Source organism: Mastacembelus armatus, chromosome 6 (genome assembly GCF_900324485.2).
Source record: "Mastacembelus armatus chromosome 6, fMasArm1.2, whole genome shotgun sequence".
Classification (NCBI taxonomy): Eukaryota; Metazoa; Chordata; class Actinopteri; order Synbranchiformes; family Mastacembelidae; genus Mastacembelus; species Mastacembelus armatus.
In genome coordinates, this window is record NC_046638.1 from 17809523 (window position 1) to 17833510 (window position 23988).

General features: G+C 42.8%; 1 protein-coding gene across 1 annotated transcript; it reads right to left on the reverse strand.

Moving 5' to 3' along the window:
• Positions 1–1461: 1461 nt before the first annotated feature.
• ccnd2a (cyclin D2, a) lies at positions 1462–23776 on the reverse strand. Its single transcript, XM_026310615.2, has 5 exons — positions 23325–23776; positions 21740–21955; positions 18726–18885; positions 11492–11640; positions 1462–5706 (listed from the first exon to the last, which is right to left on the reverse strand). The coding sequence occupies exons 1-5, from the start codon at positions 23517–23519 to the stop codon at positions 5533–5535; spliced, it is 894 nt and encodes a 297-aa protein (XP_026166400.1). The 5' UTR covers positions 23520–23776; the 3' UTR covers positions 1462–5532.
• Positions 23777–23988: the final 212 nt, after the last annotated feature.

A 23988-nucleotide genomic window follows, 5' to 3' on the forward strand; every position in this document is an offset into this window, starting at 1 on the left:
AAATACAGCTTGAATAATACGTCTGGTCTTTGAAAAACACGTCTTTGTCTCTGAAAAATGCGTCTGTTCTCTGAAAAATATGTCTGGTCCTAAAAAAATATATCCATCCTGAAAAATACATCTTGTCTCTGAAAAATGCATCTAGTGCTGAAAAATACATCTTGTCTTGAATGATACGTGTGGTGTCTGAAAAATACGACCTGGTCTTGAGAAATACATCTGGTCTTGAATTACACCTCTGGTCTCTGAAAAATACATCTCGTTCTGAAAAATACGTCTGATGTGGGTAAAATACATTTTGTCTTTGAAAAATACGACTAGTCTCTGAAAAATGAGACTGGTCTAATAAAATACGACTGGTCTCAGAAATATATATCTGGTTGATTAAAATACAATTGGTCAAATAAAATGCGACTGGTCTCAGAAAAATACTGGTCGAATAAAATACGACTGGTCAAATAAAATATGTGACTGGTCTCAGAAGAACACGTCCTCAGCATTTTCCACCATAATGGAAAATTATACATGATATGGGTCTATGATTGCGCTGTATATTAAAAGTTGTATCACAAAATGTCAACTATAACGATGCCAAAATAATTCATCATTTTGAATGTAGTCCATACATAAGTCAGTCCTAACCTGTTGGCACAGTCAGCAGGACACAAGCTGCAGCTGTTCCACTTCATCCTCCAGCCACCCCAGTCCCACAGCCCTAGGTATGCGAGTAACTTGGCTGGGTGATTGAGCAATTTTGATAAAAATATAATTTATATATAATGATATAATTATCATGTTATTTTAAATTAATTGTTGATTTAGGTAAATTTAACAATTACATCCATCCATCCACTATATATATATATATATATATATATACAGTATATATATATATATATATATATACTGTATATATATATATATATATATTTTTTCTTTTTAATCTGCTTTAAAATGATATAATAGTGATTACATGATAATTTTATGCAAATTAATTTCATATCATTAAAAGATTTTTCATATAAAGTGCGCAAACTAATCATTTTTATTAAATATAAAGTTTTCTCATATGCACACTTTCACACTTTGTCAGGAAAATCAAGAAATTCAGTGCAAATTCACACACTTGCAATACCATCCACGACCACTTAGGGCACTGTGCAAAACACAAATGTCCAGAAAATCTACTCTCTGGGGTCCAATTTTCTTTAAAAAGAAACTGCACTAGGCATATCAGTAGGCTGTTTTCTATTGATTGCAATGCTTGTGCCCGTGGGGACCGAGACCTGGTCACACACACACACACACACGTACACACACACGCACGCACACACACACACACACACACACACACACACACACACACACACACACACACACACACACACACACACACACCAAGCTACTGATCATCAAAACACAGGTGAAAAGGAGCACAGGCATGGGAAAATAGTGAGCTGATGTGGTGTCACACCCTTTAAAGCAGAAGTTTATTGAACAGAGGTTGTGCAACAGACATTTGAGGTACATGATATGAGTTATAGAGGGGTGGGTGGGGAGGGGTGGGGGGATAAGTCAAAGGGAAATCTGCACCACTGAAACTTCCAGATATTGGAATATTTATGGTGGACATGACTGAACCTGTTATGTTGTAGCAGTTACAATGGTGCGCATACAATATTTCAGACCAAAACGTATCTTTCTCACATACAGAATCCATTTTGAGTGACATTCAGGGTGATTGTGGTTGTATAAAGCAAGAACTGTACTTTGGCCATCACAGGAATGCTGTTTTCCCCTCTCACATGTAACAAATCTGATGTAGCACCAACATGAACAGAAATGAACATGCTTGAACTATCTATGGTACGAATATTCCAAGAAAATACTGCGACACTGTCACCCCCCCCCCCCTTCTCCCACCTCAAATATATAAGTCCAAGTGGAAGCCTTGCATATTTCCTCTTTCCATCACACTGGGCAAGTTGTTTCCCCACAAAAACAGTGGGAATTATCCACAAAAGCTTTATGTCATTGCGTTTTCCACCTCCACTGTATCCTTTCTCCTCCGTTCCAGGCTCCCTAACTGCAGAGGTATAGGTGATGGATTTGTGTGTTTTGTTTTGTCCAGTAATCCTGAGGTATAGGAAATACCACTGATGCAGAATGTGACTGAAGAAGGAGAGCAAAATAGATAAAAAAAAGAGGGAAAGGAGACATGCTATCTAAGCAAACTGTCAAACTGTACAAAGAACATTTCCAGTCGAGTACTCATTTCATGTTCTTCTATCACCATCTACTTTGTTTTTTCTGAATGTATCTCTTAAGCAGTAAAATAATTATATTATAATACAAATGTTTATAAAATAGCAGCACACTCAAGTGACACATCACAACTAGGTAATGTTATTTTTTGTATAAATGAAACAAATTCATAGCTTTTAGCAGCGCAAAAAGACAACAATAACTCAATAAAAATATTGACACTTTTTTTGATGTCTTCACACCTCCTCCTCTGTCCTCTCTTCACTTTGGAATACAGTATCTCTAAATCTTAGAAAACCCCTTTTGTGGGTCTGGTCACCCCAAAAAATATATCAAACAAATTGAAAAGGTGGTCTCAATATATAACACATGCAACAATAAATTGCAGGAAAGAAAATCACAACCTTTAAGTTTGGGCGAGAGCTTAAATCAGGCAGAGGCAAAATGATGGGGTCATATCAAATATTCATAGAGGGATATTTTGGCAACTGTCATTAAATTTCCCAGTTTCACTGAAAAATATCACTAAAACATTAGATCCCCACATTTTTCTTCAGTCTGACAAACATACACTCAGCAAAGTCACACACCATCATTAAAAAATCAAGCATTAAATCACAGACACCTTTTTGTGGCAAATGCATGTGTCCCATTACAACAAAACAAAAAAGAAAATAAAAATGTCTCGGTTTTGTGCTGATATCTGCCTGGCTGATGAACCCCTTTACCAATGATCTGACACAGCAAGGCTCACAGGGGACAGACGCGATCATTGACAGACAGTTGGCTTGAACTACACAAACCAGCACCATAAAAACTGTCCAACCACTGCAACACACATGAATTAAGGTGGTTTTGAACAAAAGCTCTTCTTTGTCTTGAAAAATGCAAATTTCATCGCTCTCTGAAGAACATGTGCAAATACTCGATGTTACGACCACCCTTTCTTGTAGCTCAGTGCTGCCCTGTGTGACTGTCTGTGGCTGTGATGCAGATAAATAAAAAGAAAAATTCAAGTACAAACAAATATTTCATTTCTTGACAATGTAAAAGACAAACAGAACCCATGAATCAGTGATCTGTATGTGTAGGCATTTTCCAAATCATCATGGCACTTTGTATTTGATCAAATTCTTTGCAACAATCAGACTCCCCATCAACATGCACTTTGCTGGAACAGGAATGTTTTTTTAAAAATTGGAATGTCACCTCAGCGTAACTTGTGAAAAGCCTTTTTAATTTGACTCTTGCTTGACAAGGGTATGTCTGACAATTGGGAAACCAGCCCTACAAAGTAAACCAAAGAAAAGGCTAACAAGGAAAAAAAGAAAACATCCATTCACCTCCAATCACCACCCAATCCATTTAATTTTATTCATCTCCTGGGGAGCATGTTCTCAAAGTGCTTTGCCATTGAAATCATATAGGGGAGCTGAAAACAACCCTATGTGGGACTCCAGATACACTGACAGTATATAATCATCCTGTACTCTTCTAAGTCCCACCTCCAAGAAAGTTTATCATTACAACACCAGTACAGTTCCTCATTAAATTTCCATGTAAATAGAAACCTAGATCATATATGTTCACATAGCTGTTTCATTGAAGATGCCCAGTACATGAAATTGTTAATTCCACCCAAATATGCAGATATCAAGGTTTCATTGTGAGCCCTTGGGCGTCTTTTGTTCATCATCTTCCAGCCACTGGCTGTACATCATCCAAATCTCCTACACAGCAGCATGCTCCCACACCATTAAAACCCTGCCTGTCCTGCCATCGTGTGCCGTGCACTCACGTGCGCTCCACAGTTCCACAATTACTTCTTAGTTGCAAACTGTCACTCTCTTCATAATCTTTTCCACACCACACCCCTTTCTTCAAGACATTGTCTGCTCCTGTCTTCCCATGTGCTATACATGGTGCACATGCAAGAGTCCTCCGTCCAGACTTAAACAGCCTTTCACAACTAAAGAAACACCATGTCGTAACAATGTGAAAAAGTATGAAGTATCTGAAATATTTCAGAATGGCAGTAAAAACACACACCTCACATGACCTTTGAGCCTGAGGTGCAATAACACACCTCAGGAAAAATGCTTTTACAAAAATAAGGGGCTCAGAGAAAGTTTCTCTGCCCATATCATCCAAGTCTTTTTCTGTCTCACTCCTAGTCCATGCACATGAGTTTATTGTTGGTCAACAATGAACCATGTTACACTGTTAATGCATGAAGGCAGTGATATAGCGTAGATGCCCTGTTATACTGATGGACAAAGTGGGTGGCAATGCGTAGCCTCGACCTGCGCCATAGTCTTTTGACGTAGAACTCTTAAGTCTATGATTTGACTTTAAGTGCCTGACACTGTAGGATGGACACAGCTAAGCATTCACATCACATACACACCATGTGAACATACACACACACACACACACACACACACACACACACACAGATGCATGCAAGCTCACATGCTCACATACAACCACACGCTTGCACATTGCACCCACAAACACTCACACAAGCAGCCTGACAAGATGAGCTTATTGATCTCTATTACTCGGTCCCAAAATATGTCCAATAATAATAATGATAATAATAATAATAATAATAATAATAACAACAATAATAATAATTGCTAATACTACTAATAATTATAATCTCATCTCTACCCAAGGATTGGGACCCATCAACTTTAGCTAATGTTCTCACGGCTTCCTCTATCTGTCTTATCTGTGACACACATGTGGACCTTATGATGGTCGAGGAGCTCAAACATGTATCCTCTCTTACACCAGCCACAAATGTAATAGTGATAATACTCATATAAAACAAAACAGAAATTAAAAAAAGCCCCATTGTGATCCCATGTAAGCAATTTCTGAATGGTTTCCACAATTTTACCATAACAGCTGCATTATCAAGCTATGGTTAAAATATAACTTATATACTACACAATCAAAGGCAGAATGCAAATAAGATTGACTTTCCTTCTGTATATCCAAGGCACCACAGAGCTTCGTCCTGTTTAACTTTGTTGCTTTTAGACTAGAACATTGAAAATCTGTTTTGTGGGCAGGTGTTTTTGACTTTAAAAACAGAAAATCTACAAAAAAACTAGCAAGCATTGTTCTTTTTCTTTTAAAGGGCTTGTGTTTTTAACATTTTTGTTTTTTTGTTCTTTTTTTCTGCTTTTAAGAAAATTGAGGTTTTTTTCATGATGCTTTTTTTTTTGTAAATCCTGTGCAATGATGCCCTCTGGTGGTTCACAAGTTGACATCACGGACATCTGTTGGGGTGGAGGATTGATCCAGCTCGTCCAGGCCTTTACCACTGGGGCCTCTCTGTGTCTGCTGCTGTTGCTGCTGCTGCTGCCGCCCCTCACGCAGGCTGCTCACCAACACACGCTCGATCTGTTCCTGACACGCTTTGAGGACATCCTGCAATGCAAGAATAAGAATACATACGTTTTAATCTGCTTATAGGGGCATAAAGTTTTTTTCTTTCCAGCTAACCTTTTGTGAACATCATAGTGTCATTTTAAATACTGTACATGATTATTCATTCTTTTTGAAAGTGAGCTTTTATGTTGTAGCATGAGAGTAACTTTTCCTCATGATTTAAGATTTAACATCCAGGTAAGTTTGTTTGGCTTGATTTTCATCAAGAAGGCCAGTTTGAAGTGAACTATATAGTACAAAGGCTGCTCAGAGGGGAAGTTGGCTTCACATTTATTACAATTAACAGCAGAAACCTGAAAGCTGTAGTCAATGCAAGGAAAAAAAGGGGTCCCTGGTATGGCAACAGAGGAGCCCCAGGGCAGCGTGGGCCAGGGGTTTTAAATGACCACTGACTCTCCAGCAGCTCCAGCTACTGGCAAGGCTGAGCACAGACCAGATCCAAACATTACATCAGCCCACCAGGGTTGTGACTGAACACCACCCCTATAGTGCTCATGTGCATTTGGACACACATCCAGACACACACACACATGCAGACCACTGCCTCCTTCGTCCAACCACCCACTTATCCCACCAACTCTGCCCTTCCCAAAACACACAAAGCCCAAACAGAAGTAACCTTGACAACAGCGGCAGAAAACACAGGTAGTACTAAAGCTATGTTAATTACATCCACCTCCTGTGGGAACACAAAGGTGGTGCTTTTTTAACGAGAGCCAGTCAGTGTGCCTGCCTGCCTGCAGGGGATCCATCTGAGAACGGCCCGGCTCGCCTTTCACCATCAAAGTCTGCCGCAGCAATTTGAGAATCCACCTGGGAGAGAAGCCTCTCAACAGCGCTGAGCCCTCATATCCTTCTCTGATGGAGAGTTGACAGAGGGGACAGTGCAGCGCAGGAAGAGGGAGCAACTCACTAGGGAGGAGGGTAAGTAATAGGGACGCTGAATGGATTGGTAACAAGGGCGTACGAGAAAGGTCAAACTGTTTTATGGTCATTATAGATAGAGCAGACTGTTGCAATACTGCAAACTAATATGAAAGTTCCTCTCAGACTGAGAAGAGAGTCAACAGTGCTCTCTGGTGGTGAAATAATGTAATGCAACTGAAGCCAAGCTGCTTGCTCTCAGTAATACACACGCACACACATGCATACCTGCCTGCCTTAAAGCACCAGGCATCTGTGGGAACTATGACTGAGAGCACCCCATGGCCGGAGGGAAGGGTGAAAGTGAAGCACTTGTAGAGAGAGGAAGCATTCTTTAGAAATTTACAGCTAATTTAAACCTGATGGGCCACAGTTTGAGCCTGTGTTATAGCTTATAGTGCTGTTGGGCTTTGGTAAGATGAGAACTAAGTCCTCACTCACATGAGAATTGCACTTCAGGAGCTGCACACGGCTGAGTGACAAAAGGTCACAGTGTCAAAGGTCAAATAGTATGACACATCACAGGGTGAGAAATGCACTGTGCTGTCAAAGGGAATCAGTCATCTCAAACAAATTCTGTATATATGGACAATATGTGATGGAGGATTTATTGATAAATAAAAATAAAAATAAAAATAGAAGAAGTCAATTAGATTTCATGACCACTGATGAAATGACTCAGGCTACAAAGTCTTTATTGATATATAAGTTGATTGATTTAGTTATTCATTTATTTATGGTTATTATTTTTACCTGAATTTCCCTAAGGTGATAATTAAATTTATCTCATCTCATCTCTTTGAGTTCTCAAGCGTCTACTGGTGATTAGCTCAAGAGAACTTTTTTGGTGAAGACTTATTTGTTGTGGAGGTTAGACTGATCTGGGTTGGGTGCCTCTGGGAGAACATTTCCCCCAGCAACAGGTCTGACGTGGAGGAAACCCGACCAACGTCTGTCCCTTAATCTTCTCCAGAGGTTGGCCACTAACATGGGTGTGTGCACACACTTTCTCTCTGTCTCTCTCTCTCTCTCTCTCACACACACACACACACACACACACACACACACACACACACACACACACACACACACACACACACACATACACGTACACACAAAAAGTCCACAGTCTTCCCACCAACATGTGCCCCATTGGTCATAAAATCTCAATTCCTGTGAGAAATTAAGTAAAGCACAGAACATGTAAAGGAACTGCCTGTGTCTTACCACAAGAATGCACGCCCTCACTTCTTAAAAGACATTCTCTCCCCATCTCTGCTGCTTTTTAGAGCGGCCGTTGGGATACTGTGCCAAGCCCCATGGGCTTTATTCGAGAAACTTTAATGACTTCAATGTGTGACTACTAGAAACACCTATTCTGTTTTCAGAAAAGCCCTAGGTACTTGGATACTGAGGGGCCTAACAGCACTGATTAACTTGGCCATGGGAGGTAGCACTATACTGAAGCATCTTATTTGCAGTCTCACCCGGGAAAACACATGACCACTGCAAATACTGCAAGCCCTCCCTTTGCCCCACCTCAAGCATACATCATACTGTAACAATCTGTCCATTTGACAAATCAAGGCATGCACATTATCCCTGGGCGGCCTTTGTGACAATAACTGCAGAGGGAAGTTGGGCAGACAGACAAAACCAAAAGGAAGAAATGTGTGAAGCCTTGGAATCTGCTTTAACTGCTGACTGCACCACACAATATAGTGTTAGCTACTCTGGGAGGACTTCGTGGTCAGGCAGCTGAAACACACAGACTGACACAGACTGACAGCACACACTATGGATCTCAGGGAATCTTAAAAAAAAATATCCGGTGGATGACCCTGGAAGCAAAGAAACACCACATGATGAGAATTTACACGAGTTACAGTATAAAATCTGACCTTTCTCTGTCTTTAGCCTGCGTGCCAAAACACCAAGTGGTGATGCCACAGGGTGTGTTAATAGAGATAATCTTTCCTAATAAGTTCATGTCTGTTGCAAACATTTGGGCTGTAACACATTGCTGTTATAAAAAACCCCTCACATTTCAGTTTCCCTTCTAGCCATTCTGAAATGTCTGTGAGACTATCTCAGGCCACAGTGAAAACCACAGTGATTAAAAAAGAGGAATGAAAACAGGAAGAATGGGAAAAATGGGAAAATGTGTTTCCGGTGTCTTACTGTGTGACCCTGACGGGAAAAAAGATGAATGAGAGGCTGAGAGAAAATGAAAATGTCACAACAATAAACTCTAGGAAGTGGTGGTCTTAAACCCATGCACTTCTCTAACCTCTATTTCCTGTTTTAATCTATTACAAATAAAGGGCTTTACACACTTGGCCTTCAGGTACTACCCAATAGTCTAAATTTTGTGTGTTTGGGTCTGTACTAGTTGTCTTATGGTCACTACACTTGACTTCTGGAGGAGAATCCAGGATAGAAAAATTACAACTGATGTGTCTATCATTGTTAGACAAGACTCATCCACACAAATGTCATATCTTCAGATCTTTGCTCCACACATGATGACCTGGCTCTCAGACACACAGCCCTGTGTGCTGTCCCTAACTGGGCCACACCAGGTGTATGTGAGGCTATACACATGCTTTCAGAAGCCCAAGATGGTGACTTGGCCCTATCACATTTCCACTGGAAAACCACAGCTTCTGGATACCACAGATGCCAGCAGGGTGCCAGGGGGGTGGCGTTGGCCATGATGCTGTTGGCACCAGCAGCTGCAGAGGTTGGTGAAACTTGTTTTGCCTTCATATTTTGCCTGGCTTGCTATGTGAAGCTCTAACCATCAAGCCGAGCCTCTGCACTGCTGGCCAAATCCAAACGGTGTTTTATATGAACACATTTAGACCCAGATTCACACACTACCTTGATGACTGGCCTTAAAACTGAGGCTGAGGTGCCCCCTGGGTATTGAATGAACATTACGTGGGTCAGGATTTGGGAAAAGAACACAGGGTAAATGTTAAAATGATATGTTCAGTGAGAAGCATTTCCTCTTTTTAGAGTGTGAAAATAGTAGAAAATGGTGCAAAAAGCTCTGTATTAATGCTGACAAGTACATCTGGACATTTGTCACGAGACTGGTTTTTTTATGTAATATCACAAGTCTGATGTAAGCTCCTCAGGAGTTTAAAAACCAAAAGATGCTCTATGTGTTTAGTTTTGGCTCCTTAGGAGTTTATACTAAAGCCTTTCATATATGTTGAGTTAGGAAGGGTGCCCTCTGCTTTGCCTCCTGTGTTTACTGCGAGCCATGGCTTGTCTAAATCCAGGAATGTGAGGAGTTGATCACAGAGACACAGAGCAACTTAATTTGCTCAAGTCTAAAACCTTGCAGCCTAAACACACTGAGGCCCTGTACTGCTGAGGCCAGCTATTTGTTTTTCCCCAGGTGCTGAGCGAGACTTCACACAGCTCGCACCAGAGGGAGCCATGCTTTCCAGCCGTGATGCATTATGGACCATACGTGGAGAAGAGAGTGGACTAACACCCCTTCAGTGCTCTTTTCACACTTCAACAGTTTTCTCCCATCTCCTCCTCCTACTTTGTTTCATTTCGGGACAGAATTTAACATACCAGTGCTCTGGCATGGGAACACTGTCATGCCCTTTGAACCATTCACTGTGCAGTCAGCACACATGAAGTCAAATGTTCATGTTTATATTAAGTCTGCTGTTACTGACCAAAAGCCTATTTGATCCTGTTTGGTGTTAGAGGAGTACTTCTGCCAAGACCTCAGAACTGGAGCTGGTCTCTGGGCACTGCTCATGAACAGGTAGGATGTGTCAAATACAGGAAAACTGATTTCCCCACAGGGCTACTAAAAAAAAAAAAAAAACTTGATAACTTTGCTTATCATCTCACATTCTCACTCTCCTCACCATCTTGCAGCTCAGCCCACCTTCTCATCTGTGCAATGAGCTATAGCAAGCCCACACCCATCTGAGTGATGGAAGCCAGGCATCTCAGAGTTTGTAGAGGCCCTGCTGTGTTTGGACTCAACTCACCCATCACCGCAACATACACTGTACCCAGACAGCCACACAACAGCCTAGCCAGCATTCCTGTCAGTGACAAAGAATACTGTATATACTTTCAACTTGGATACTTCGAGGATACCTTTATATAAAGGGACTTTGAGAAGCCAGATTGAACTGATGGAGAAGGAAAGAAACCTGCCACACACCATCTTCAAGTCCAGTCAAGTGTATAACAGAGGACATACTTTTGTTCTTAATATGCTCTTCAGTATTATTTTTCCTTCACATTATAAATACTGGCAGTAAAACGGCTCAAAAATGGACACGGGTGAAGCCAAATCCCAGTGAGAATCGGAATCTGAGTGTGACATTTCAACATCTCAGCTACTGTCTGCTGGAAAAACACAATCTCAGCAAACATGTGCGGTGTCTAAACCTTTGACATAAATAACAGGAATGATTTTTTACAGCAAGTCTGGTTGAAGAAACTAAATTTTCTTGATAATAGTAAAAGATGGTATATGTATTCAATCAGAGCTTGTAATGACAGCGGGAGCAGATTTACTAAGTTACTGTGAAAACTGCCCTCACATAAAAATAAGTGAACAGCTAACTGATGCCTACAGATACACTAGCATTTACTCAGCGTCATTCAAATATTACTCAGAAACACCAACTTTCCCGACACAAGCATCAGGTCTTAGATAAACAGTGACTAACAAGACTACACTGGGATTGCGTGTTTAAGATCAAGGCTTCCTTCAGAAAAGATATACATGTCTAGCTCCACCAAGCTGCTATGAGTGCTCCAGATGTGATAGAGGGGTGTAAAACAAACTCACCACTTCTGTGTTTGTAATTTTGGCCAGCAGATCTGTCAGACTGTCACCCCACTGTGACTGGTCAGCTGAATCCAGCTGCAGGCCGCAGATTGCTGCCCCCACACTTCCTGTGGCAATCATGGAGGGAGGGTACATGGCGAATCTGAAATCTGTCAGAGGAAGAGGAAGAAATAACTAAGTTACATACCTTCCAGTGACGTTAGTATGATACTAATAAATGTTTCTTGCTGCATTGTGTTGAAATGACTAAAACGGCTGATTTACCACTGGATTCTTTTATTTCATTAGTGCGCTTTTTTACATGTCTTAAAAGATTTTTGCTTCATACTCTCAACAAAAAGGCTACTGATACATCTCTCCCAGACACAATATAATTTAGTGATCTAGCAGTCAGCTAATAAATAATCCTTCTATTGCAGCAGGTCTGAACGCAGCACTTACTAATGACCAGGGGCCTGGATAATGAGGGTTCACTTGGCTTGTAAAGGAGCTTAAAGCAACCACCCTCACCCGCTCCCCATCCCAGTCCCCCATTCCCCAGCCCGGCCCCTTTTCTTCCATCTCCTGAGTAAATCGTGTGCACGCTGAAAAAAGCCCCATAGCGCTTGGAAAGGGAGGAATAAAGAGTCTCAGTGCCTCTGCCAATGCTCACTGCTGTAGGTCCTTTTTCCACGTGTGGTCACAGGCGTGCGTCTCAAAGACCAATAACCTTGTTAGCTCCCCTCACTGTCATTCATAATGCAAATGAGACAGCTTGTGAACGGGACAGAAGCCCGAAAAGGCAAGGCAACTGGCATACAGGGGTAAAGAGAGAGAGAGAGCAAGGGAGACAGACAGGGAGAGAGAGCATTTTTCTCTTCACAAACAGACACACACATGCAAACACACACACACTCTCTCCTTTTTCTATTCTCTCTTTATGTCTTGCTCAACTTCTACCTTTCTCTTTGGACAACACATGGCCTTCTTAGATGGGACCAGTGAATGGCACACATGCCCTAGTCTTTGTTGCTACAACAGGCAGTGGTTTGCATTGGCAGCCCTCCTATCTTTTAGCATATTAATAGAGTGGTGGGCCTGCGAGAGGGAAGGCAGAAGAGTGTGACTCCATTGTCCAGAGTCATCACCTCATTTCACCCAATTGAGAGACACAGCATCTATCCCCTCTCTGCTGATACCAATTCAACGAGACAGACTGGACAAAGCCTGCGGCTGGACAGGGGGACAAGGGGGTAGACGGGGGGAGGAAGATGAAGAAGGAGGGCTGGACGGTATGGCAGCAAAAAGAAAAGAAGGGAAGGTGGTGGGCGTGGTGGGAGGAGGAGGAGGGGCGGGGGGGATAACTCTGCTGCACATCACTCTTAAGTCTGTGTCCAGACTCTTGTGAGGTTTTGGGAGAAGAAAAGAGTCGCCCTCCAGCGACCCTCACCTCCTGCCCCCCACACAAGTATGCCTCTGTTCCTGGGCCACCTATGGGCTAGAGGAGTGGGCAGCGAGGGCATAGAAACAGCCTGCACATTAACATATTGCCATATTCAACAGCAAAGCAAACTGCATGCGATGGCTCTGAAGGAGATTTTTCTTCCTTCTTTTTTTTTTTTTTATCTGCAATCAAAGAGGTAGGTCCTTTGATAGCTGTAAAGGCAGCCCCTCACTGCCTTTTTAAGATGCACAGCCAGGCGCTTTCTCATCTTGTGGGCTCAGTGTTGACAAATAAATGAACTTATTATACACCCCTGTGTTAGCTGCTGGGCCTCTGCCAAGGGGAGATTTATTAAAGGCTACCTCGAGCCAAGAGGAAAGAGCACACAAAGCCCTTCAGCATTACATCACTGCTGTAAGAGCACAATTTTCTATAACGGGGTAAAAGGACAAAGGTATACACAGATTTACTGTATGTGTGCAGTGAGTGCAGACTGACAGGCGAGGAGGCAGACATCTTCAGTGACACAGGGAGGAAACAATGCACCATTGCCTATATGCTTTAAGATGCAGACACAGACCAACACACACATACACACACAGAGCACAGATGTAGGTTTGTGAGAGAGCTGAGTGGTGGGCAGTGGGCAACAAGCTGATTTTTCGCACTTAAGACAAGACAGGTCTGTAGCAGAACAAGAACGCGCGCGTGCAGCCGATGCAGGCTGATACTCCGGCCTGGTGGCTGCTGCATGTGGGGGGAAGAATGGCCGTATTTTAGAAGGCCCTCATTGATATTCATGTTGAGGATAAACAGTGTATGTAGCTGAGTGGGGACGCCTGCGATGGAAAGCTCCCTGTGAGCAGTGGCTGGCTGGCCTGGTCCTGCACGCCTCTCACCCCCTTCAATAGCCCTTTCTCCTCCCTGTGCCCCCTCGTCTCCATTCCTCCATGTTCCTACCCCCTGAAACTTCATCCCCAGCCTCTGGTCACACAGTCTGCTGCCCTACATGGCCCACTCCTCCTGGGTGGCTGCAATGCACAGTATGCACATTAAACTTGTAAATTAATTAAAGTTGGAAAGTTGAAAAACTGCCAAAAGAAGAAAGAAAAAACTCTCCTTTTCACCCTCTCCTCTCTTTCCAATGCTATAAATCAAGGTCTTGTATTCTATACATGTGGCCCTTACTGACCTTGTTTATTAAAGAAGTAGCATTACAAGGACCTAGGCCTGTTGACTGATTAAGACCAAAAACAAACATCATTTTGGGATTGGCATGACCATTTCACCACTAATGCAACACAGCCTGGTAGTCAAAACAAGGTCTGTGGAGAGCTACTCAGACGGTCTACCTACTGCAGCTCCTTTGGACGCAACAAACAACAACTTCCCAACTGGGTTCAAGAAGTTCTTCAACACAGAGAGAACTTACTAATTAAGAAACAACAACTTGATACATCTGTATGCCATATTCTATTAGCTCTTGTTCTAGACTGTCACTCTGGAAACAAACAGAAAACAAAACTTGGGAGTGTCTGAGTCACGCTAGATGCTAAAACTGCAATTTCAACTCATTTGCCAGAAAACAGAATTCCTCCTTAATTGATGCATCCTGTGACAACTCTCTTCAGTCTTGCACCATTATTTCAACTGTCACAGCTGCAGCCTTGAGGCGCTGGTAACGTCAGTGATGAGGAGCATACAGATTTGGATCAGATCAAGGGGGGGATGCAGGAGAGTTCACGTATCTTCACATTGCTAGAGCAATAAATTGGTAACAGTATTTGAGTCTGGTTTCAATATACAAACAAACAAACAAATAAATAAATAAATAATCTCTCTATATGTCTGGCTTTGCAGATGATATGATTTAGATGGCAGCTTAACAGAAGCAATTAAACCCCTGTAATCTGACAAAAAGTTGGATTTGAATAAGGCTGACAAAAATATTCATGTCAAACTAGATGCCACTAACATTTACTTAATTTAAATCTGAATTTTTAGTCTCTGTGGTTAAAGTGATCTCCAAGGTAAACATGTAAGCCATTTTTATTTCTAAACCTTTTTGGTGGAATAATTGCAGCATTCAATGCAAAAAAAACTCTCTCTTTGTGCTTCTGGTGTGACTCAGCTGGCCACAGTATTTATAGTGTGGTGCTGATTACACCAATGAGGTGAAGGGGGGCGAACTCAGGACATGCCACTCGATGATTCACCCTCTGTGTCACATTTTTGGGCACATACTGTCAGGAACCTTCTTCCTGCTTCATCCATTCACGTGATTCCTCATATCAGAGGAGCGGGTGGAAGGATGGTAATCTGTTGGACGAGGTGGCTAATTTGTTGGGGTTCTGACTCATCAGACAAGAAGGGGTATTTATGTCAACAAACACCAGCAAAGACATTTTCATTCACCACATCTGAGATGAATCATTCATCTCTAGAATGCGGAGCTGAGCCTGCAGGGGATTCTCCATGAAGCAACAAGATGCATTCCTGCCTCTAGATCAGTCAGACTTAACAGCCAAAACAAAAGTGGACTTATGAATCACTTAAGAATTTCTGAGACACACAGCTCTGACATACAGAAAAATATGACCAGAGCAATTTTATATTTGATACTGTATGCCAGCATGTCATCAAAGTGTCTTTTGATTCGGAAGCTGTATAACAAAACAGTAGAATATAATACAGCATACTTCTGCAATGTGTCAAGTACGCAAATCCAGGTAAAGTGTGTGGGAAAAGTGCACACTCGATTAGTAAATACTGTTTGGAAATGTAAAGCCCAACTATAGGCCTACTGCAATATGTAAACCACATGCAGCAAAGCTTGACTACTCACATGTTTGTTCACTGGTGAATGATTAGTTTGTCTCGGAGAAACTAACCAGTTAATCATCAAGTTACTTCACAGAGTCCAAAGACACTTCCACATAGCAGAAAAAAAGGAATCAAACACTATTCACAGATAAACGAATGAGTACTTGTTATTTACATCCCAACTTGTAGCAAAATCTTCATTGTGTCCCTCAGGACAATTGACTCTCTCTTGGACAGCACTGTTGGCCCTGATCCAGAATTTTCTTTTGATCAGCTTCTGTGACTATTGTCACCATTCCATGCATACCATTACAGCGAGAGCTATTGGAGTTGGTTTAAAAAAAAAAAAAAAACAGACCATAATCCCTGCCAATATGGCAAGAAGACGGAGCTCAATAACCACAGCAGACAGGTTGAGGTGCATCTGTCTGCCCCTTGCACCCCGTCCATTCTCCCACTTTACCTCAATTGAATAAGAATAGAAGAGGAAGCTCCGAGTACTTGGTGTCTGTGTGCAGGAATGGAGGTTCATAATCTCCCTTAATGAGCTTGTTTCTGGACTATTATCTGGCGGCCTGCCTGAGGGAAATGCTGGTGTTTCCTATCAAGTGGCCCTGCAGTGCTGACCCTCGCATGGCTCTGCATATGAAATGTAAGGGCCAAGCCTTTTGTCTCCTTTCTCCCAGCCTCTAGCTGAGCCCCTGAGCAATTTGCATAATCGTGAATGGACCAGCCAATGTTATTAATTAATACAGAGCCAGCCTGCGCCACCTGACAAAATCCCACCGAGTGGCTCGAACGGAACTGTTTCATCAAAAGAGAGGAGCCATTAGGAATGAGAGGCCTTATTCTCCACTTCTCTGCTTCTCCCTCTTGTTCCCTTGAAAACAGAGAACCGTGGTTGTATGCATGTTTTCTTTTTCATCATGCGGGCAGCAGTGATGGGAGTAGTGGTTAGTGGTGGGTTGAATAAGACCGTATGAAATAGGAAGGCCACAGGTGACTTGTTGTGACTGTCTTGCAAATGTAAATCCTCCTGAGAGATCTCCTCCTTCTGCTGTGTCTTTACGTTCTCCGCTCTGCTCGGAAGATGTCTCAAGGAGGACTCTCACCAGATAACCCAAAGATTTACGGCTGGGAACGTTCCGCGAATGTGGTTTCGAATTCCCTGAGATGTTCAGATGCACCAAATTGTTGACTCACTCGTGTGCTCTCTTTTGTTGTCTTGCCCTCACTTGCTGTTTGCCTGGATACATGTTTGAGGAGAGCATACACAGATAAATGGCCTGTTGCTAATCCAGAGCTATCTCCTGAAAGTTTCTCTCCTAAAACACAATGTCAGGAGGACGACTCCAGGAGGCTCGTAAATTTATTTCCACTGCCTCGTTGAAGCAATTAAGGACAAAGTGCATGCTGAGTCTTTCACAATGTTGCTTTGGGAATAGGTCCGATCGCTGACACGCCGTCATTCCACACATTAATCCACTGGCACGAAATAAGGGGTGAGACAGAGAGAGGAAGAGAGCAGACACAGTATAAGAGAGCGAAGGAAAAAGAAACGGAGAAAACAGAGGTGTTTCTTCCTCAGTATTTTGCACACATGATCTGTTGTTGCAAACTTTTCTTACCCTCTTTCATAGCTATTGCACAATCAGTGCAGGGGATTCCATTACTTTATGCTGTAAATACCTGTCACCTCCCTTGTTTCTATTCATCTAACTACACACACACGTCTCTGAATAATGTCAGCACAAGAAACCGTTTCCCATGTGGGGGTGTAGTGATCATTCCTGTTTGAGGCCTGCAGACAAGGAACCGGGTGGTGGGAGTCACTCAGAAGTGAGAAAGAAAGCAGAGCCAAACAGCCTTATGGTGGTTGAATTGTGCAATTTTCCACACTGATGTTAAGGTAAATTTGTTGGGATGATAAGAACTGGTTCAGGTTCTAATTTCCTATCACTCGCTCCTGACTTGTTTGTAGCTTTGCGTGTGTCGGAGGTGATGCAAACAGGAGAAGCCTGCCCTTTAGAGAATCTGGGAAACCTGGGAAAGCTATCATGTCCTCCAGCTGTAGGGCGGGGAGGCGTGAGAAGTTAAGGGGGGGGGGGGGGGGGGGGGGGGGGGAGGGGGGGGGGGGGGGGGGGGAGGGGGGGGGGGGGGGGGGGGTTGGGAGAAAGAGGGAAGGAAGGAGGCAAGGGAAAGAGATATGAAAACATGACATGCCTTGGAAATGGCAGTGTAAAAACAATACACTCCTCTGGCTTTCCCTCCTGCATCTTTTCTGCCTGGACCCTGCAGTCTCCTCAGATCAGGTTAAGGGCTCCCTGTCCCTCCCACGACCGGCTGGATGTTTGATCTTGAGGGAACAATTCACCTCAAGAGCAGAAAGACAATGGCCTGCCCAGCTCCACCCCTGTCCGTTCCTCTGCTCGACCCCGTGCGACATGGGAATGCCCCTCAACCATGCAAAATCTGCTTTGAAGTGTTACTGGATGCTCTGGAAGCCACTGATATGCCTTTAAAACATGACCACATACCAGCCATAGAGTAGACAGATGATGACCGTCAGACCTAATACTTCAATGTCTTCCATGACACATGCTTTTCTTAGCCAGAATATTTTCCCACTGGAGGTAATGTGTCTCACTTAAGTTAGGACGGGCTGCGACTGGCCTACAGCACACGGAGGTGTTGCCGCACATTAATGAGGACTTTGATCTGCTGCTGAAAGAAGAATGTGCATATAAAGATTTTGCAACATGAGAAAGTGTGTTGTTGCTCGATTTGAATTGGCAGCTTATCCACAATCATTGCAACTTGCAAAGGCAGAAACAAATAAGAACATATTTTATCTACTTGGCGTTGCACTCTAAGATGGTTATCGTTTGTATCTGTTTATCCAAATAATCCTCACAGTCCATTAAGACAAGCATCAGTAAATAATACAGTGACGTGTATGTGTGTATGACAGCTTCCACTCTGTCCTACCTGTGGCACAAAGGGCAATGAAGGTCTGGACATGTTTGCGTATAAGTGCCAGCTTATCCTCGGGCAGCGGCAGTCTCCTCACAATGTGCTCGATGAAGTCGTTTGGTGTCACTGCTGCCAAGTTCCACTTCAACTTCCCCAACACCACCAGTTCCCATTCCTGGAGAGAGAGGGAGAGAGAGAGAGAGAGAGAGTCCAGAGCAGAGAGAGATGACCGAAAATGAGAAAGACTGAGGATGTTTAAGTGACACAAAGTACGACCGCATATTTACATAGTGAGGCAGTTTACACTCAGCTTCAAAACTGCTACTTTACAGCAGCTGCTCAGCCAGTTGCACTGCTGTCTGTGTGAATGTGACTCTGTGGGCCCCTGGTTCTGCGCAGTGATGAGTGTGTGAAGGTTAAGCATTATTGTTATTATGATAGGCTCTGCTTGGCTGGGCCTGGGATACAGAAACACTAGCAGCGCCACCAACCCAGGTGACCTCACAACACTGTCTCCCTCCCCGTCTGTCTCTCTGGCATCTGGGGACTTTCCTAAAGAGGCCCACCAGAGGTTCCACTGTGTGTGTGTTTGCAGAGTAAAAATGGATAGGAAGGCTGTGATTGTTAAGCAGGATCCCTATAAATCAGTTATGTTAACAAACTGAACAGTATTTCATTTTGTCTCAATGTATTAATTGTTTAAAACATCAAAATCCTTCTCTCTATGTTATAAAAACTAATATGATTATTTTCTTTATGTTATCTCGTGTTTTGTTGCCAATTCTGTTAAAGGTCTTTGGGATTTATTATTAAATGAAGAAGAACATTAAAGTAAGAACTTTATTGTAAATAACACAAATGTGGCTCATGGGAAACACAAACCCTGGGTTTGGCCAGAAAAGCTTTATAGCGAACATCACTCAGCATCTTTCTGTAATCTCCTGTTGACTTGAATTAGTTGTTGTCTTTCTCAAAAATGAACTGAATGTCGATCTCTTGAAAAAAATATGATGACACATGCAAGTGTAGATTAGTGACTGTGTAATGGTGGTGGTGGGGGGGGGGGGGGGGGGGGTGGGTACACTAGGTGTGGCGTTCTCTTCTCTTAGACTGTATTGTTACTTTCACTTCCTAGAGGAGGAGGAGATGGTGACTAATTTGGGAAAAATTTGGTGGTTTGGTTCCGGACTGCAGCCTTGTGACTGAGACGAGGGATGCTCTTCATTTTCCCTTTCAGAGAGAGAGAAAGGCCACATGGACTCAGTCATGAGACAATTCAACATGGCTGCCACTGAGCTTCCTGCTAACACCCTGCAATTTTCTAATCAAAGTGACCTTTTTCAGACTTGCAATGCTTTCTGATCTCTTATACGCACAACTCATAAAGGACAAAATAAGAAAATCAAAGCCCTTCTGATTCAAAGCAGAGAGCCCTGTGCCTCTGGGCCACAGCCTTGTTTAGAAAAGCATCAGGATCTCAAAGATTCCATTATTTGATGATATGCAAATCATAATGCCCAGCAGTGGTTTGCTGATCATGGTTGTTCATATGCAACATGGCTGCGTCCTGCTCTCAAAAGTCTTCTTCATCAGTGCCAGTGAGCAAGATTCGAGCCTACAGCGACGGCTGTGACAAACCTTGCAACACAGGCTCTGTGCTGACAGTGTCAGGCAGGCACCCACTTCCTTCCTGCCTTCCTCTGGTCACACCTTCTTTGTAACACTGCAGCTCTTTTTACAAGAAATTGTTACTAAAGATGAGGACAAAAAAAAAAACGATCACATGCCCTGAGCAGCTGATCTCTGTTTCCTGTATCTGCATGTCAGCCAAAATACTGCCTTATACAGAAAGACTGAGACGAGGCCTCAGCAAGCCAGTTCAAGGACTGAGGTTTTTTTTTTTCAGACTGAACATAAAGGTATGATGGACACAATTTTCTTGCAAATTTCTGTTTGAAACCTTCACTGAATAAAGGTGAAATTTAAGCTGACGCGATATGCTGCTACAGAAATACATACCAGAAAATTATCAGGCCAACAAAGCCAACAGCAGCATGTCAGGAACCTGAATATAATACAGCAATGAGCTCAGCGGGTAGAGCTGCCAGTCAAGCAGCGAGGCAGGCCGACAACCATCAGCCACGTTTGAATCATGATATGTGGCCTCTTTCACAACATGGGTGGGATTGGCTGTTGTTTACTGACGAATGTTTATGTAGCACCACAGAGAAGTGGATGAAATTCTTATCTGATGTGAAACTGAGTTAATTAATTGGTTTGCACTGGTGGATGCAATATCAGGCCAAACAGGCCTCATCCAATAAAAAAGATGCAGAACAGTGACATTTTTGTTGCTCAGAATGACACAGAATCTGCCCTGCAGCATCAGCTGTGTATATAAGCTGATTTTGACTGTAGGCTACATTTCAGCATTGAAAAATGTGTGAGAATCAGAAACAGTGCAGCATGACATAATACCACAAATGTGTGCATCCACGGTTATTTTTGGATGAAAGCTAAACTGTAAAAGGCAAACTTGAATTTCTCTGTCTCTCCCTCTCTAGCTGACAGGAACAGAGTCAGAACTTTGGCTGGTGTTCAAGCTGACCTCGTTGCTCTGTGCAAATATCTGCCACTAGATGGCGATGGAGACCATTACACAGACTGGATGGATACTGTAAAGCCCAGAGAACCTTGTACAGTAAAGACAGCCCCTGTGGATCAATTCACTTTGGGGATTTGCTTTTTCACGCACCTCTGATGATGGCTCCCTTCAACGTGGACACTAGGCAACATGTTCAGTAGGAGAACACGTGATAGTCTTAGCTGAACTGCTGACATGAACATATTTTAACATTTTAAAAACTGCAATAAAGCCATGGTTTCCAAAGGTAAACATGATGAAGAAAAAAAAAACACACACACAAGTATGCCATGAAGCTATTTATCTTTAACCAGCTGATAGTGAGAGCATAAATCCTCAGAGGTGTCACTGTGAACTGAACTGTGTTGAACCAAATGTTGCTTACCAGCAGCTCTTGTGGTCTGATGGAGTTATCTGTGTAGATGCAAAGCTTCTCTGCGGTTAATGGACGAGTCTCTTTCAATTTGGATGCAAGAAACATACAGACTGCTCCCAGCAGCTGCAGGTTACACTTTTTGGTGGGTACCACGGCTAAAAATCTGTCTAAGTAGTTCATGGCCAAAGGAAAAACCTCCTCCTCGCACTTCTGCTCCTCACAAACCTGAATGAAGACACAGCAGACAACGCAGCAAAGTTCAGCATTTGGAATCAGTAACATATAACCTGCAGTGGCCTAACTTGTTTCGCAGCACTTTAAAAGTATATAAAACTTTTATGACATAACGAAACAAAAGTCTAATCACATGAAGAGCACATATAAATTCAATGACACACACAGTTGGGGCTCGGCCAAGAATTTGCGCCCAGCCCTATCATCAATTAATTCGAATTTTTTTTTTTTACAGAGAATGATATAAGTCTTAGACACATACTGTCAATAGAGTCACATTCCTGCAGTTCATTGACTAAGACATGAATTCAAGTCACAATCAGCCGAGCCAAAAAACACCCCGACAGAGCAACACACGGAAACGCACTTTTTTGCAGTCGTCATATTTTCATAAAATAATTAAAAATAGAAATAAATTATCTACGCCGCTTTTTTCCGCACCATAATGTTCAGGGGGCTCTTCTACATCATATCCGACAATTCCTATCCAAATCCGTCCACGATAAATGGGAATAAAATGTTAAAATATAATGCGAGTAGCCGGAGGTTGGTATGGTGTGCGTCACCGCCGAGCCGACATATTTATTTCAAAAATTAATTAAAAATCTCCACTGGGCCGGACGCTGACAATATTTACATGTAAATAAAGCTCCGAGCCTCGAGGTTGTTTACAGATGGATGTGGGTGACAAATATCTGACGAAGAGACAAAAATCGAACATAATTCCAGAGAGAAGCGCTGCGACCAGAGGAAGACCATAAGGACAGATAAGGCCCTCGCCCCTTCCGACATTTAAAATAGACACTTAAATATCTGCAATGATTTTTGTGATCATTCCTATATTCCGCGGACACCCAAGACCCTCCTCTGCCATTGCCGATGGTTTGTAACCACTGTTATTGCGTTTATGACACTGTAAAGTCCTCTTAAAAGCACAAGCGCTCCTGTAAAAACCAACATGGCGATAGAACAGCGCAGGGAAGCATTGCACTGGGGAGTGCATACGTGTGCATGGAAATATTCAGGCTATCTAAAATAATAACATTAAAGAAACAACAGGCAGCTTTTCCAGACACCGTGTGAGGCAGATAAAAGAAATTCTCTGGTGCCACAGACAGAATAGCTCGCAGTTTCGGGAACGCAGTCTACAAGACCGGACTTTAAAAATGATAAGAAATTACAGAAAACGACGCATTCGGGCAATATGAGGAACAAGCGGTGGTAAACGATAGCTATAAGTCTGATGTACTGTCCAGATATTGCAAACGAGCTCAGTAAAGCAGTAATGAAACAAATCAGGAGGCTTTAAACTCGACCACGGAAATAATAAGACTTGTCAGCACTCGGTGTTTCGATATACCTCCAACATCCAAGTAGCGACCATCCTCCTCATAAAAGGCTGAATATCTTTCTGGACGCCTTTGAAATAGGAATATTGGGGTAGAAACCTCTCCTCTATGGTCAACAAGCTCTGCAGGACTCTGTCATCGCACAGGAGGTTCGGATCGGGACGAGCTCGTATGATGGTGTCCATTTCGAGGCAGAGCAGCTCCATGGTGCTGGTGCTTTCACTTAAGTAAAAAAGTAGGATTTCTCTGTCGGAAACGTAAAATCAGTGTTGCAGAGCAAAAATGCGAAAGGATGGCAGGGAAAGTCTTTTAGAGGCATAAAAAGTGAGACTGCAGGGTCTCCGTAAGAGTAGTCCTGCCTCTCCTTGTTGAGAACTTTTTCCTCTCTCCCCACAGTGCGCCTCTACTTTCATCCGCCTGGCTAGATCAGGCGCATTTCAAGCCTGCCCCGCGTGCGCCACTGACGCAATTCACTTCATTACCTCTGTATATAGCCTGCCAGACGCAACATGCTGCACTCCTCTCCCCGTTTATCAACATCACATATAAGACAACTTTCTGCAAATCTGTTTCTTTTCAAAATGCGCAACAATACAGAAAGACGCACAACACACCATCCATGCTCGAGTCTAACCTTTGTTTAATACGCATTTAATGACTAATTTAGCCTGAACT

Coding starts and splice junctions, on each gene's coding strand:
- ccnd2a (XM_026310615.2), bottom strand. CDS start 23,519: ATGGAGCTGCTCTGCCTCGAAATGGACACCATCATACGAGCTCGTCCC. Junction 11,641..18,725: donor CATTGCCCTTTGTGCCACAG/GTAGGACAGAGT, acceptor TTCCTCTGACAG/ATTTCAGATTCGCCATGTAC. Junction 5,707..11,491: donor AAATTACAAACACAGAAGTG/GTGAGTTTGTTT, acceptor CTTGCATTGCAG/GATGTCCTCAAAGCGTGTCA.